Below are 16,373 nucleotides of genomic sequence, written 5' to 3'. Positions count from 1 at the left end.
AATTAATTTCTACCTTTTTGGTTACATTGAATGCTCTTGTAGGTATAAGTTTTACAATCCCACTATAAGATCCTTCTTTGAGATGAGAATGCAAGATCCCTTGAGAAAGTTGAGTTTGGAGGGGAAGGAAACATGAATGTTGACTTTAAAGAATAACATGTTATTGATAATAGATAACTCTTTGTACTTACTATTGTTCAAGAAACAGATCCGGTGACTAATAATGATGTTCTTCCTGACAGCATTCAAGGATAAGACAACACTGAGATTCCTCTTCAAGCCCCACTTATAATTCAAAATCAACAACCTCAAGAAACGCCATAAAGAAGATCTACTAAAGAAAGGAGAAATGCACTTTAGAATGATCATGTTGTATTTTTTTAAGAACATAAATATGACAATGGGTTGATTGGAGAAGATATGATTAACTTTAGTCAAGTTGTGTGATGTCCTGACACTCAAAAGTGGATTGATGAATGATGGGATAAAATCGATGGTTGATAATGACATTCAAAATATAATCAAATTTCCTGAAGGTGTGAAGCCCAGAGGTTGTAAATGGACATCTATAACGAAAGGGATTCAAAGGGTAAATTGAGATATATAAAACATGTCTTGTTACCAAATACTTTACTTAAAATGAAGACATCGATTATGAAGAGACCTTCTCTTTGGTTTCTTAGAAAGACTCTTTTAGGATTATAATGATACTAATAGCTCATTTTGATTTAGAGTTACATTAGATGGATTTAAAGACTGTGTTTCTAAATGGAAACATTGATGAAACAATTTATATGGTGCAACTAGAAAACTTTGTTTAAGGTGATCCACAATTTATGATATAGAAACTAAGAAAATCTATTTATGGCCTTAAATATGTTTCCTGTCAATGGTGTTACAAAGCTCATTGAGATTACCTCTTGCAGTTTTGAGGCAAATTTGATTGATGATTGCATATACCAAAAGTTCAGTGGGAGTACATTTTTATTTTTGGTATTATATGTTGATGACATCTTGCTAGCCATGATATATAGTTTTACTATCACAAAATAGTTATACATATACAGTTTTTAATAAATTCAATATGAAAGATAGTAAACCAGAAGATATACTTATTGCAAAAGAGATAAGTTAGTCTCAAACAATGTCCTATTAGTAATCTTATAAAAGAATAAAAGCAAAAAATTTCTAATGCTTTAGTTGTGGGGAGTTTTATGTATGCTTAAGTTTGTTTTCGTTCTAACATAGCATTTTAGTGGGAGTCCTAGATAGATGTATGAGTAATCTAAGTATACAACACTAGAAAGTAGTAAAACATATAATGCGCTATTTGAAGAGAACAAAAAATAACATGTTTACTTATCAGAAGTCTGAAAGTTTAAAGATCATTAGGTATTTTGATTCCAATTTTGTGGGATGCCCAAATTACATTCATTCCATGCTAAGATACATCTTTAACCATGGTGGTGGAGTTAATATCTTCTTATGAGGCATCAAACCAAAAGATATGATTGCTAAATTTTGTCACTAGCTTGCCTGTTGTCACCAAATTTAAGAGACCATTAAGTATTTATTGTGGTAATGATTCAACAGTGTTATACTCCAACAACAAGTTCCACCAAGTCAAAGATTGTTAATATAAAATATTTGGTTGTTAAAGAAAGAATTTAGAAAATAAATACATTTATAGAACATATAGGAAAAGACAATATGCTAACTAATGGTTGATACTTTAAGCATGAGCATATTGTTTGTGTGGTGTTATTTCAATTGTTGCCTTGGTTTAGTGAGAGTCTTTCTATTCTATGTTTGGATTCATATATATTTCATGTATTTTATTTTCTGCTAAAATAAAGATTAAGGGTGACAAGTTTATTATTAAATTTGTTTATTTATATGCAATATTTAACTTGCACTTAAGGACTTTAGATTGATCTTGTTAAAGACTTAAGTTGGACCGGTTGAAAATATAAATGATTCAAATCAAATTTCATGTAATTTCCATGATGCTCATTCATATTGATCTATGTCATTGAATGTATTAATGTGATGATCATTATGGTCTAGTCACATTTGTTGTAGAGACGAAAGCCACAGTGATTCCATAATTGATACATGAAATGAACCATTTGTTAAAGTAAAAGTTTAAAGATAAATAATGTATGAATGTGCGACAAATGAATTGTGATATAATTGCTACAATATGTAACCCGAGTGAGAGATTGTTGGAATTTTATATTTTAATAATTAATGTGAGTTAGTATTGTAAAACAATTATATTGGCTATTTATCCTTAGTGAGCTTTATTTTATGTGGTCAATTAAGTGAATCTATTAGACTACTAAATAAAGTGATATGGGCTTAAATGACCAAATGCATGTCAATGTTGATCCATTAAGAGATAAGAGAATCATATTATGTTAACATGTTATAAGAAAGTTATGATCCCCAATATACCGAGTTGTCACATAATAGTTTCTCTTCTACCTATCTGAAAGTTACCCAGGTTTGATTGAGGTATAAGAAGACTTTGATTGAGGAAGAACTATAAGGCCACCAACTACATTGTTTGTTGGTAGTTCGTGATGAATAGCTGCATAGATCTTACAGCAATTGTTCAAGAATACTTAGATAAAAAACTAACTACAAATTCCAATTAATATTTTATCTAATCTTTAATAATTAAACATATTGTGATCTTAGGACTTTTGGATTATTGTTATGGAATATAAACCTGTCAATTTTGACTTTCGTATAAAGAATAAAAAATACTAATATAAGGGTTAAAGATTCAAGATTTCTAACAAGAGGAATGAAAAGAATTTCTTTTAATTTTTTGGATCATAATCTTTCTTTTTTCAAAGAAAGGAGTCAAACTTAGTACCATAAGATTTATAATAATTTACATTCATTACTTAATTAATTATAAAATATCTACCAACCTTATATATAATTATTAATTAATTCAAATGTATTTAATTAGATATTTTAGACAACAAATTATCACATTATCACTAGACCCGCCAAGTAATTATTTAATAAATTACATTATTCTTAATATATTTTATAACATTATTTTATAGCTTTTGTTGTCTTGTATTTCTCTTTGTCACATGAGTTAGTTTATCACAATATTTTTCTTCCTCCTAATTATAGATATAGAATTCTGTCAGTTTTTTTTTTATAGATATAGAAAAACAAAGAATTCTAAGAATAGAATTGAGTGAATAAGCAATTTAGTCCCTGAGATTATACTCATTTTGCATATTAGTCTCTAACTTAATGTTAAATTCAAAATAGTCTCTATCTTTACATAAGTGTTGCAAAATAGTCATTCCGTTAAATTTTAAAGTAATGTCGTTAGTGAGGTCAATTTTAGTGTCACGTGGACTATCCAACATGGCACTAAAGGATGACGTGGTATGACACGTGAACGTGTCTCTTAAAAGATGCCACATCATTTGATGATAACAAAACGAGTAAATAGACAATTTAGTCCCTGACATTGTACCCCTATTGCATATTAGTGCCTAACTTATTAAAAAATTCAAATTAATACCTATCTTTTGCATAAATATTGCAAAATAGTCTTTCCGTTAAATTTTAAAGTAATGTTGTTAGTGAGGTCAATTTTAGTGCCACGCCATTTGATGATGATATAATGAGTGGCTTCTTCAAATTTGATGGTTCTGAACCAATTGAGACATATATACGAAAAAGAACTCATACACACTTGCACAAATAAAAAAAACCAAAAATTCACAGCAACAACCTCTGTAGTTGTCAACACCAATGGACGATGTCTGCATAACCATTCTCTTTTCCTCTTTTTTTTTCTTCAATTACCCTCAGTGTATCATTTCGGGTTTTGATTTTATTTTGTGTTCTGAATAGGAAGAGAAAAAATCAGAGAAAAACAAAGTGGAGGAGAAAAAAAGCAAAGGAAGAAGAAAATAAAGAAGAAGAGAAAAAACCAAAGGAATCAAAAGATGACAAGGAATCCAAGGAGGAATCTACGCCGCAAGAAATTGTGCAAGACACAACCTTCACAATGCATGGACACTTTAAGCACGATTTCTGACATCTTTTAAGTTAGAGACTATTTTGCAACACTTATGTAAAAGATAAGGACTATTTTGAATTTTTCATTAAGTTAGGGACTAATATGCAACAAGGATACAAAGTCAGGGACTAAATCACCTATTTACTCGTTTTGTTATCATCAAATGTCGTGACATCTTTTAGGAGGCACGTTCACGTGTCATGCCACGTCATCTTTTAGTGCCACATTGGATAGTCTATGTGGCACTAAAATTGACCTCATTAACGGCGTTACTTTAAAATTTAACGGAAGGATTATTTTGCAGCACTTATACAAAGATAGGAACTATTTTGAATTTAACATTAAGTTAGGGACTAATATGCAAAATGAGTACAATCTCAATGACTAAATTACCTATTCACTTGAATAGAATTTCTCTTGTACTATTCATTCATCTTAACAAATAGATATTTTTTAATCAGATAGGGTCAGAATGGGATATATGCTTGATTAGCTTCCAGATTACAACAGAATCAGCTTCATATTCTGATAAGAATTAACGCATGCACACCTGCAATTTTCCCGTTGCTTAAACCATATAAAAACATTACTAAATAGCTAAATGCTGGAATATTAAAATGAAACAACTTGATCGGTGGACCTTAAAAAGGAACCTCCATCTTGCTACCAACCATATATGATCATATATTCTGCAGCATTTCAAATTTTATGTGCCTTTGTGATTGTTCCATAGTTCCATCATAGCGCAAAGTAGATTCTCAATGATATTGACGAAATTCAAGACGTGCACCATAACAACCATACACAATGTATTCATAATAAATCATATAAACCCCGTTCTTATCCTAGCAAGAATGCTAGCTAGCATCACATTTAAAGTAGAATTCATACAAATTTCACTAAATAATAAATAAAATTCAAATCATATAACAAAAGTTCCATAAAATTCACCTAATAGCAGTGTTATCAACTATATATGTTAACACTAATATATAGTATAGTTGACAAATAATCATATGTCTTAAGCTAAGAGATTAGAAATACTTTGCACCAATCATGAAAAAAAAAATGTTCTTCAATGATTATTATTAGCCACTATTGTTTTGTGAGTAATATAATATACAAAATTTAATAGATTTTTGAAACATAATGAAAATAATTTATCTATAAATAAAAGAAATTACAAGAGTTTAAAATTAAATAAAAAAACTAATTATAACATCTCAAAATATATTTTTATTCATAAAATAATTTAAAATTACATTTTTCAGTTATTTCAAAAGATAGTTTTGTTGAATACTTATGACTTAATATATTAACTTAAAATGTTTTAGTTATCAGTTTTTGTCTTCCAAGAGTGATTTTGACAAGATATTTTAGTTAGTTTCTAATTTATTTTTTTTAGTTAAAAAAGTTTGTTTGATTGTTTAATAAACGAGTATTTTTTAGTAACTTCTATAATTTTTTGAAATGTTATTTTTTAACTTCTAATTTTTTTTATTTCCTTTTTTAAAATGTTACATTTTTCAGTTATCTTAAAAGATAATTTTGCCAAATACTTATAACTTAATAAACTAAAATAAAACGTTTTAGCTATCAATTTTCATCTTCAAAGAGTGATCTTGGCAAGATAATTCATATAGCTTTTAATTTATTTTTGTTAGTTAAAAAACTTGTTTGATAAACGAGTTTTTTTAGTAACTTTTAGATTTTTTTTTAAATATTACTTTCTAGCTTTTAGTTTTTTTATATTTATTTCCTTTTTATTCTTGAACATTTATTAGATTTCCTTTTCCATTTAAGGTAAAATTTTATTATTTTTAACCTTATTTTTTTACATTTGATATTATTTTTTCAATTTTACCTTTTAGTACAGTGATATATAATAAGTTTATGTAGTTTCATTTTTTTTGGATATCTTATACGTAAGAAGGCTATAATTTTTAAAGACTAATTTAATACTAAATTATAAATACCACAAAATATATTTTTTATCAATAAAATTAAAATAAAATTAATATAAAATCATTACATAAATATGTCTATTTTTATAATTTTATATTTTTTAGCTCATTTAACATATAATTTTACGAAATATTTATGATTTAATAAGATAAATTTCTAGATTTTGTGTTAGCTTTCTATTTTTTTAATTTTCAACTAACTTTTTAGCTAGTTTTTTTTTTAAAAATAATAAATTTTCATCTAGTTTTATGAAACATAACTTTAATAATGATCTGAATTCTGTACAAGAATATTCATAGTCTTGCATAAATGTAATATTTTCCTAGAGATGTTCTTGGACGGGCTCAAACCTAACCCCTCATCCTTACTTATACTAGAATTAATGTCATTCCTTCTAATTAAACAAATATTTTATAATTATATTTTATATAATAAAATTTTTAATTTCTCTTGTTATGTTATAAATAAAATAAAATATGTAACAAACTAAATAAACAAGAAATTTTATAAAGATTTTATATGTATTTTTTAATGTTATTATTATTATTGGATTTTTTTTTACAGAAAAAACAATATTTTTGTCAGCTATATTGGAATTTATTTATTGATTTAAGATAACCTTCTAAACCAAATCAACCCACTAATGACTCATAAGATTAACACAAAGGTTTAAGATCAAATTGGATTCATATGTGGATGATCAATATATTTAATGAGAGAACTCATGTTTAATTTTTTTATTATGCAAAATTTTCTTAGACAAGTAGAATCACACATCACAAGCATGATTAGTCTTTGATTCGATGAGTTGGAGGACATCTGTTGATCTCTAACCTAAGAAAAAAATAATCAAGCCACAAATTATTTAAATCAACACACACATGTAATGATAGTATAGATACAGAGACTCAATGAGATTGAAACATAATTAATTGTACTTGTGCCTAAAAATATCAAATTATGTAAATATCAATTTTTATTATTCCTGATTTTTTTGTGGTATGTAAAATTGATTATTGACATTTATAATCTTGGATCTTCAAAATTAAACTTTAACTTCAACATTGACTTAAAGAAATTGTTAGGTGGTCCTAAATTATACCTGGTCCATGATACCGATCAATATCTCCATAACACTTAAATAATCAAGTATTATTAAATTTTTTCTCTTAAAATTTAAAATCTTAAATACATGTTACTTAAAAGATTGATCGAAATCATAAGCAGCTTACAATCCGACACTACCTATTAATTTCTTCCTAACCAAGGATCCAATTACAAATTTATATACAAAATAATATCTATTAGAAAATAAACCTTTTAAATAAATATTAATAATGAAAATTTATTTTTCACTTTACCAAAAGATTATGAGAAATAATCGACATTTTTATTTAATGAAATTAAAGACAAAACAATATAGAATTTATAACAAGCAGGCATCTTGATCAACCACTAAACTAGATCCTTCCTAATACTATTACACTTTGCCAAAAGATACATGCATGGGATCACCCAAAAACAATCCCTACCTATAAATAAGTGCTTCTTCATGCACCTAGCCCACAAATAGCATCTAATTCTTCACCACCATCACAACAACTTCACCAACACTAACTCAACCCGACACACACCCACACAAAAAAAAATGTCCCTCCTTTCCTCCGGTGGCTTCTTCGGCCGCAGAAGAAACGACCCGCCACCCCACCAACCCACGTGGGACCACTACCAGGCCCAGGACCATCACCACCCTCTGGGAGTTTCCCAGCCCCACCACCCACCCCCCTTCATGTCCTTCCCCAGTGACTCCTCGCCGGTGCTCAACACCGCCCTCATAGAGTGGAAGGAGACCCCGGAGGCGCACGTTTACAATGCGCACCTCCCGGGCTACAAGCGCAACGACGTGCGCGTGGAGGTCGACGACGACCGGGTGCTCTGCATCGTGTGCGGGAAGAGCGTCGAGAAGGAGGAGCAGAGGGGAGGCTGGCACCGCGTCGAGCTCTCCAGTGGACAGTTCGTTCAGCGCCTCACTTTGCCTGAGAATTCCATGGTGGATCATGTTAAGGCCTATATGGATAACGGGGTGCTCACTATCACGGTTCCTAAACACCACAGAGGGGTCAATAACCGTGTTAGAAACATTAACATCTCTTCTCGTCCGTGAGTGTTGTTGTTGTGTGTCTCATGAAATGAAAGAATTGAAACCTAGCTAACCGCTATCTTTGCATAAGAAACACGGTTGTCTAGATAAATAAATAATAGTAACAAAAGTTATGCGTCCAAGTCTAGACTTTTGCCTCCTTTCAAGTTTCAACTATATATATTCCATGTATTAGATCAATAATTAGTTTGAGGGATTACCCTTATAACAAACAGTTCCCAATATGAAATTTGCAGAGGCAAACTAATTAATTGACACTGCTTTGGTGTATTGAGGGAATTAATATACATATATATGTAGTATTATATATAATGGAAATTCTGTCTTAAATGGATTTCTTTCTCATGGGAATCATCGAAAGAAAATCTACTGCATGCATGGTCACAGATCCATTTTTTTATAGAAATGGTACGATATGGTTAATTTTGTATCCAAAGTAGTTGGTAAAGAAACCATATATATATAGCCAATATCCGCTAATTAACATGTATTAATATGTAATGTGGTAATACTAATACGCTCTCAAGCTGTAGGATGTGTCTAGTTCGCACTCCAGCTTGGGATGAATAAAATGACATCAATTACTAAAAAGAAACACTGAGTGTAAAATATAAAAAATCATGACATAAACAAATTAACCTGCTAATATAAGTAATTGTGTATTAATTACTACTAATACAATCCCATATTAATTACTACTACGTATATATATATATATATATATATATATATATATATATATATATATATATATATATATATATATATATATATATAACAGTGACTTAATTATCAATTTAGTCTCAAATTATATTAAAAGATTTAATTTGATTTTTAAGTTTTTAAAAGATTCAATTAAATTTCTAAATTACTTTAAAATGGACCAATTTGGTTCTTTCCATCAAATTAAGCTGATGCCTAGTTTTCGTTTACAAATAATAGCAGTTTTTAATTGTCACTATATTTATTATTAGTTTTAAAAAATAAAACGATTGTCATTTTTTCTTCTTTACTTTCCGTTCGGCACTCCACTTTGCCTCGGAAGGGTTTTGCAGAGTGCGATGGTGGCATGACAGAACGATGGTGGTGCAGCAGTGCAGTGTTGGCGCAGGGTGCTGTTTGGGTGGGTTAAGGTGTTGGTGATGGAGTTGGTGTGGTAGGTGAGGTGTGGGGCTCGGGCGCTAGCGATGGGGCCTGGGTGGTGACGCGGCGGCGTGGTGGTTGCGCAGGAGGTGAAGTTTTGGGACTCTTCGGAGGTGAAGTTGGACTTGCATGGATTTCACTTGGGTTCCACTTATTTGATTGTGTTGCTTTGGTTGGAGGAGATGTGAAGAAGGTTGAATGATTCCAATTATGGAGTCCCTTGAAGGTTGATAAGAAGAACAATGGCTACTTCATTGCCAAAGGTAGCTGAAAGTGGAGGAGAACAAAAAATGAGAATCATTTTATTTTGTAAATAATAATAAATACAGTGATGGTTAAAAACTGTCCCTGTTGTTCGTAAATAAAAGTTGCTGGAATTTATTATCCTATCAGTGTTAACTTAATTGCACAAAAAAATCAACTTAGTTCGTTTTAAAATAGTTTGAAAACTAAATTGAAAATTTTAAAAATTTGAGGATCAAATTAAATTTTTTAATATAATTTGATGACTAAATTAATAATTAAGTTTATAATAGTAATATATTTAACATAACCTTGCGTTTATACTCGTTCATTATTTGAGTTGTTTGAATGTAAGCACTCACTTTTACTCACTAACATCATCTTAAACACATTAGGGGATTGTTTAATTTTATCAAACGATTCTCTAAACTTTTAAAAGATGAAAGGCAGAATGGTGAAGGAATATTATGTTATGCTAAACTTTCGACGTTTTACTTAATACCTGGTGCTTATCTCGAAATTAAGTAACCAATTCCCGAATACTAAATTGCATATCATCCCACTCCATCACTTCATACTAAGTGCTTATAAAATTATTTCTAAACTGTACGCAATTAGCTTTGAGACTTGAAGAGTTATAAGCTCTCTTCTCTCTTACAATCAATCAGACGGTTTTTTTCTCCTAAAATCCCAATTTTGCATGCAATGGTTATTATAATGAGAAAGGTAATTGATTGAGCCAAAAGTTTAGGTAAAGAATTGAATCCTTAAGTTAGTATGTGGTATGTGACTCAAAAATCACCAAAGCCACAAAAGTGAAGGATTCATTTGTTGATGACATAACTGAATTCAGTTATTATAATTGAATTCAGTTGTCATAACTGAATGGGTGTCTTGGTGCCAAAGGAAAATCTTTGTTCCTAGAGCTAACAACTAGTGTATATATATTCTTGATCATGTTATAGAGAAACAAAGTTTTTGCAAGAAAAATTAAGAAAGTTCAAAAGAGATAGAGAGCTAGGAGATTAAGAGAGATTTTGTTAGAAAGAAATCGAGAGAGATCAAAGTTAGTTACTGCTTGTATTGAACTAGAATTTCATGATCAATGTGATGATGATGAGTTGTCATTTCTCATGGATGTAGGCACACTGTTGAACCACATAAAATCTGGTATAGATCCTTGTTTCTTTTTGTTGTGCTTGTTCTTGTTTTTCTTTTTTGATCTAATGCAAGTCTAATAGACTAGAAGAACCAACAAGTGGCACCCACCGTGGGGCATCAAGATCAAGAAAGATGGGAACAACAAAGTATGGCATTGAGAAGTTCTCAGGGGAAAACGATTTCGGGTTATGGAGAATCAAGATGGAAGCAATCTTGATTCAACATGGTTGTGCAGAAGCTCTTAAAGGAGAAGAAAGGATGTCTAAATCTCTAAGCTCAAAGGAGAAATCAGAAATGATTGATAGAGCCATAAGTGCAATCATTCTATGTCTCGGAGATAAAGCTTTAAGAGAAGTTGCAAGGGAGAAGACAGTAGCCTCAATGTGGTTGAAACTGGAGTCTTTGTATATGACAAAGTCCCTTGCAAATCAGCTATGCCTAAAACAACAACTGTACACCTTCAAGATGACAGAATCAAGAACAGTCACTGATCAATTGGCTGATTTTAACAAGATCCTTGATGATTTGGAAAATATTGAAGTAAAGCTTAAAGAGGAGGGTAAAGTTTTTTTGCTTCTGAATTCCTTACCAAAATCCTTCGAACATTTCAAGGATGCAATTCTTTATGGCAAAGATCAAGACATTACCCTAGAAGAAGTTCAGACCTCAATAAGGACCAAGGAGATGCAAAAATAGCAAGACTCCAAATCTAAGGATAATGGTGAAAGCCTGAATGTTTCAAGGGGAAGGAGTGAAAAGAAGGGACCAAAAGGAAAGAAATCCATATCAAAGTCAAGGGATTCAAAGAATGGCAAGAAAACAAAGTTCAAATGCTTTAATTGTCACAAGACTGGTCATTTCAAGAAAGACCACCTAGACAGGATTAAGAAAGGATCCATGGACTCTGCTGACATAGTTGAAGCCTCTGATGGTTATGAGAGTGCAAGTGTTTTAGTAGTATCAAATACCAAAACACAAACAGAATGGATTATAGATTTTGGATGCTCATATCACAACTGCCCGAGGAAGGACTATTTTGAAACTCTGGAATTAAAGACAGCATGAACTATAATTACTAGGAGACAACTATCCTTGCAAGGTACAAGGCATTGGAACTGTGAGACTGAAATGTTTGATAACAGAGATTACCTACTAAAAGATATAAGGTACATTCCTGAACTCAAAAGAAACCTTATTTCCATAAACATGTTTGATGATCTAGGATATTCTACTAGAACTTTGAATGGTGTTCTTAAGATTTCAAATGGATCTTTAGTCATAGCTAAGGGTAACAAGAATAAAAGTAATGAAGGTTCCACTATTATTGGACATGCATCTGTAGCTAGTAATACTTTGATTAACAAAACTAAACTTTGGCATCTAAGGTTTGGTCATGTTAGTGAAAATGGATTACATGAACTTGAGAAACAAAATCTGTTAGGTGGTGATAAACTAGATAAACTTGAATTTTATGATCATTGTGTACTTGGTAAATCACATAGAATAAGCTTTGGCATTGGTATTCATGTTTCATCTAGGCCTTTTAAGTATGTGCATGATGATTTATGGGGACCATCTAGAGTGAAAACTCATGGTGGAAGCTTATACTTTCTCACCATCATAGATGATTTATCAAGAAGAGTATGGTTGTATGTTTTGAAAAATAAGTCAGAAGTTTTTCAAAAATTCAGAGAGCGGCATACTCTTATTGGAAATCAACTTGGTACAAAACTAAAAGTGTTAAGGACTGACAATGGCCTAGAGTTTGTTTTAGAGCAATTCAATGAGTTTAATTTGCAAGAAAATAGGTATCAAAAGACACAAAACAGTCCTTCACACACCATAGCAGAATGACTAGCAGAAAGAATGAATAGGACCATTTTGGAAATAGTGAGGTGCATGTTGTTGAGTGCAGGATTGCCAAAGACCTTTTAGGGAGAAGCTACAAACACAGCAGCCTATGTGATCAACAGATGTCCATCATAAGCTTTAAACTTCAAGTCACCAATGGAAGCTTGGAGTGGTGAACCCCCTGATTACTCACGATTGAAGGTGTTTGGATCACTGGCCTATGCTCATGTTAAACAAGGAAAGCTTGATGCAAGGGCTGTAAAGTGTGTGTTCATTGGCTATCCTGAAGGAGTTAAAGGATACAAGCTGTGAAAATTAGAACCTGGTGAGTCAAAGTGCATTATCAGCAGGGATGTTACCTTTGATGAGAGCAGAATGACAATGCTAAGTAAGGATCAGAAGGACAACAAATCAAGTATTGAGAGTACTCAATTTGAGGTGGAGCCTGTAGAGACATCAGATCATGGCAGTGAAGATACTATTGATCACATTGATCAAGCAATAATTGGTGATAATGAAGATTTGGCTACTCAGCATGACTTGGCCAATTATCAAATGGTTAGAGATAGAGCTAAAAGGGTTATAAAGCCTACAAAAAGGTATGGTCATGCTAACATTATCTGCTATGCATTGAATGATGTTGAGGAGATTCAAAATTCAGAATCAAAGACCGTGAGGGAAGCAATTGAAAGTGAAGACATCAGTTGTGGCTTCAGGCAATGAATGAAGAAATGGAATCCTTAAGAAAGAACAAGACCTGGATACTTGTGGATCAACCTAAGAAGCAGAAGGATGTTGGATATAAGTGGATTTTCTAGAAGAAAGAAGGTATTCTAGGAATAGAAAGGCCTAGATACAAGGCAAGACTTGTAGCAAAAGGCTTTACACAGGTTGAAGGAATTGATTACAATGAAATTTTTTCACCAGTTGTGAAGCATTGTTCAATAAGAATCATACTAGGCCTAGTCAATCAGTATGACTTGGAACTTGAATAGCTTGATGTTAAAACTTCATTTCTTCATGGAAATCTGAAGGAAAACATTTACACGAACCAACCTGGAGGTTTTGAAGAAGGAGAGAACAAGGTGTGTTTGTTAAAAAAATCTTTGTATGGACTGAAGCAAAGCCCTTGAATGTGATATCTGAAGTTTGATGAGTTCTTGATCAGCTGGTATAGTTTCATCAGAAATAGGTATGACAGCTGTTTATATATCCTGAAAAGGAAGAAAGTGTGTGTTCTCTACCTTCTCTTGTATGTGGATGACATCCTCATAGCAAGTGCTAACAAGGAAGAGATTAGACAACTCAAGGAAAGTTTGAACACAGAATTTGAGATGAAAAATCCAGGATCAGCTAGAAGGATACTCGAGATTGATATTCATAGGGATAGAGCAAAGGGTGAACTATTCTTGTCTTAAAGCAATTACCTCAAGAAAGTGGTGGAAAGGTTTAGGATGCATCAAAGTAAACCTGTCAGCACACCACTTGGCCATCATACAAAGCTATCTGTTATTCAAGCTCCAGAGACAGCTGAAGAAAGGTCTAAAATGAATCAAACACCCTATGCCAGTGGTGTTGGAAGCATCATGTATATGGAATGGTTTGCAGCAGACTTGACTTGGCTCATGCAGTAAGTATAATAAGCAGGTTCATGGGAGATTCTGTCAGTGCACACTGGGAGGCCTTGAAGTGGACACTGAGGTATCTCAATGGATCTTTGAAAGTTGGATTAAGGTACAAGAAGACAACACACGAGGCAGCAATTATAGGCTATGTTGATGCAGATCGATTTTGTAGGAAATGTAGACACAAGGAAGTCCTTAACTGGATATGTGTTTACCTTGTATGGAACTGCAATTAGTTGGAAAGCAAGTCAACAATCAGTTGTTGTTCTTTCAACAATTGAAGCAGAATACATGGCCCTAGCTGAAGGAGTTAAGGAAGCAATCTGGCTAAAAGGAATTATAAATAAACTTGGAATAGCACAATCCTGGGTCACAATTCATCGTGACAGTCAAAGTGCTATCCATTTAGCAAATCACCAAATTTACCATGAGAGAACAAATCATATAAATGTGAAACTACACTTCATCATATATGTGATTGATTCTGAGAAGGTGAAGGTGGAGAAGGTTTCAACAGAAGAAAACCCTACTGACATGTTCACAAAGTCCCTATCTAGTGTCAAGTTCAAGCACTGCCTGGACTTGATCAATTTTGAGGATGCCTAAAGCAGATTAGTAGAAGTGCAGCCCGGAATCACAAGATAGACACTTGTTGATTTGGAGTCAAGGTGGAGATTTGTGGTATGTTACTCAGAAATCACCAAAGCCACAAAAGTGAAGGATTCATTTGTTGATGACATAACTGAATTCAGTTGTCATAACTGAATGGATGTCTTGGCGTCAAAGGAAAATCTTTGTTCCTAGAGCTAGCAATTAGTGTATATATATTCTTGATCATGTTATAGAGAAACAGAGTTTTTGCAAGAAAAATTCAGAAAGTTCAAAGGAGATAGAAAGTTAGGAGATTGAGAGAGGTTTTGTTAGAAAGAAACCGAGAGAGATAAAAGTTAGTTGTTGCTTGTATTGAACTTGAATTTCATGATCAATGTGATGATGATGAATTGCCATTTCTCATGGATGTAGACATATTGTTGAACCACGTAAAATCTGGTGTAGATCCTTGTTTGTTTTTGCTGTGCTTGTTCTTGTTTTTCTTTTTTGATCTAGTGCAGGTCTAATAGACTAGAAGAACCAACAATATGGGTTGTCTGCTCTCATGATGCCTCTCCAGTAATAATTTTGATCATTGGATTTAAATTTAATGATTATTAAAAATAAAAGTATATAAAATATATTTATATGTTTAATTATAAAATAGTTAATATGTTGCTGTAGGGCACGGTAGAGAATCTAAGTCCCCCTTAAATTGGGTACTTCCAATGATTTGGACCTTATATGAGTTCTTAATTTATTTATTTATCCTACAACTTACAATAGATTTAAGAACTCCCAACAAGATTTCACTCTAATATTAATGTTCATAATCAAAATCTCAACTTTTGTGTATCTTATTCAATTGATAAATATATTGGTATAACACAATTCACTCAAAGCACAAAAAACAAGCATATATATACGTGTATATACGTAAGAATAAATAAGAAAAAAAGTTGGAAAAGAGATAAAGAAAATACAGGGAATATTCCTTAAAAGAAAAACGTAAAACAAAAAAGATAAAGGAATAAGTTAAATAAAGGAATTGAGTAATTTGTAATTTGTAATTTTTTGTTAAAAATAAGTTTTTTTAAAGCATATATAGGCATGCAAATCTATATCTCATATAAGATTATTCCTACTCTAACAAATATAAGTCAAAATATTTTTATAATTTTCATTTATGAGAGATTTTCAATAAAAATGCAATAACATTAATACTCTAATCCGGATTATTGAAATAAAAATTGTTAAAAATAAAATACAAAATTTTAAAAAAAACTGTAAAGTATAGCATATAAATTATAAACTATCAAAATCAGTCCAAATCTAAACTTTTGTAATAAGAAAAACAAAAGTGAATTGATGGAGGGTCCCATTCTGCTGATAATGCTAGAGCTAAAGTGCTACTTCTTCATAGCTTGCTTTTCCTTTAATTTCCCTTTCGGTTTTCTTGATCACCGAAAAATGTTAAATTTTAATCATAGTACGTATCCGCTTGCTTGCATACGAATTATGGAACAATTTTTATGAAACAGAATCATATCTTCATGTTCAATTTTGTCAT

The 16,373-nt window shown here is 31.6% G+C and overlaps 1 protein-coding gene across 1 annotated transcript; it reads left to right on the top strand.

Annotated features, from left to right (window-relative positions):
* The first annotated feature begins 7,522 nt into the window (after positions 1 to 7,522).
* On the top strand, positions 7,523 to 8,446 carry LOC100795633 (18.1 kDa class I heat shock protein). The gene has a single exon (XM_003552161.4). It carries the CDS (start codon positions 7,677 to 7,679, stop codon positions 8,190 to 8,192), a length of 516 nt encoding a protein of 171 aa, XP_003552209.1. The 5' UTR covers positions 7,523 to 7,676; the 3' UTR covers positions 8,193 to 8,446.
* The last annotated feature ends 7,927 nt before the right edge of the window (positions 8,447 to 16,373 follow it).

This window comes from Glycine max, chromosome 18, assembly GCF_000004515.6.
Source record: "Glycine max cultivar Williams 82 chromosome 18, Glycine_max_v4.0, whole genome shotgun sequence".
Lineage (NCBI taxonomy): Eukaryota > Viridiplantae > Streptophyta > Magnoliopsida > Fabales > Fabaceae > Glycine > Glycine max.
The sequence above is the reverse complement of the archived record's forward strand: the minus strand, read 5'-3'. Positions and strand labels throughout refer to the sequence as shown.

Bases quoted from the DNA above. Each gene is read 5' to 3' on its own strand.
- LOC100795633 (XM_003552161.4), top strand. From the start codon at position 7,677: ATGTCCCTCCTTTCCTCCGGTGGCTTCTTCGGCCGCAGAAGAAACGAC.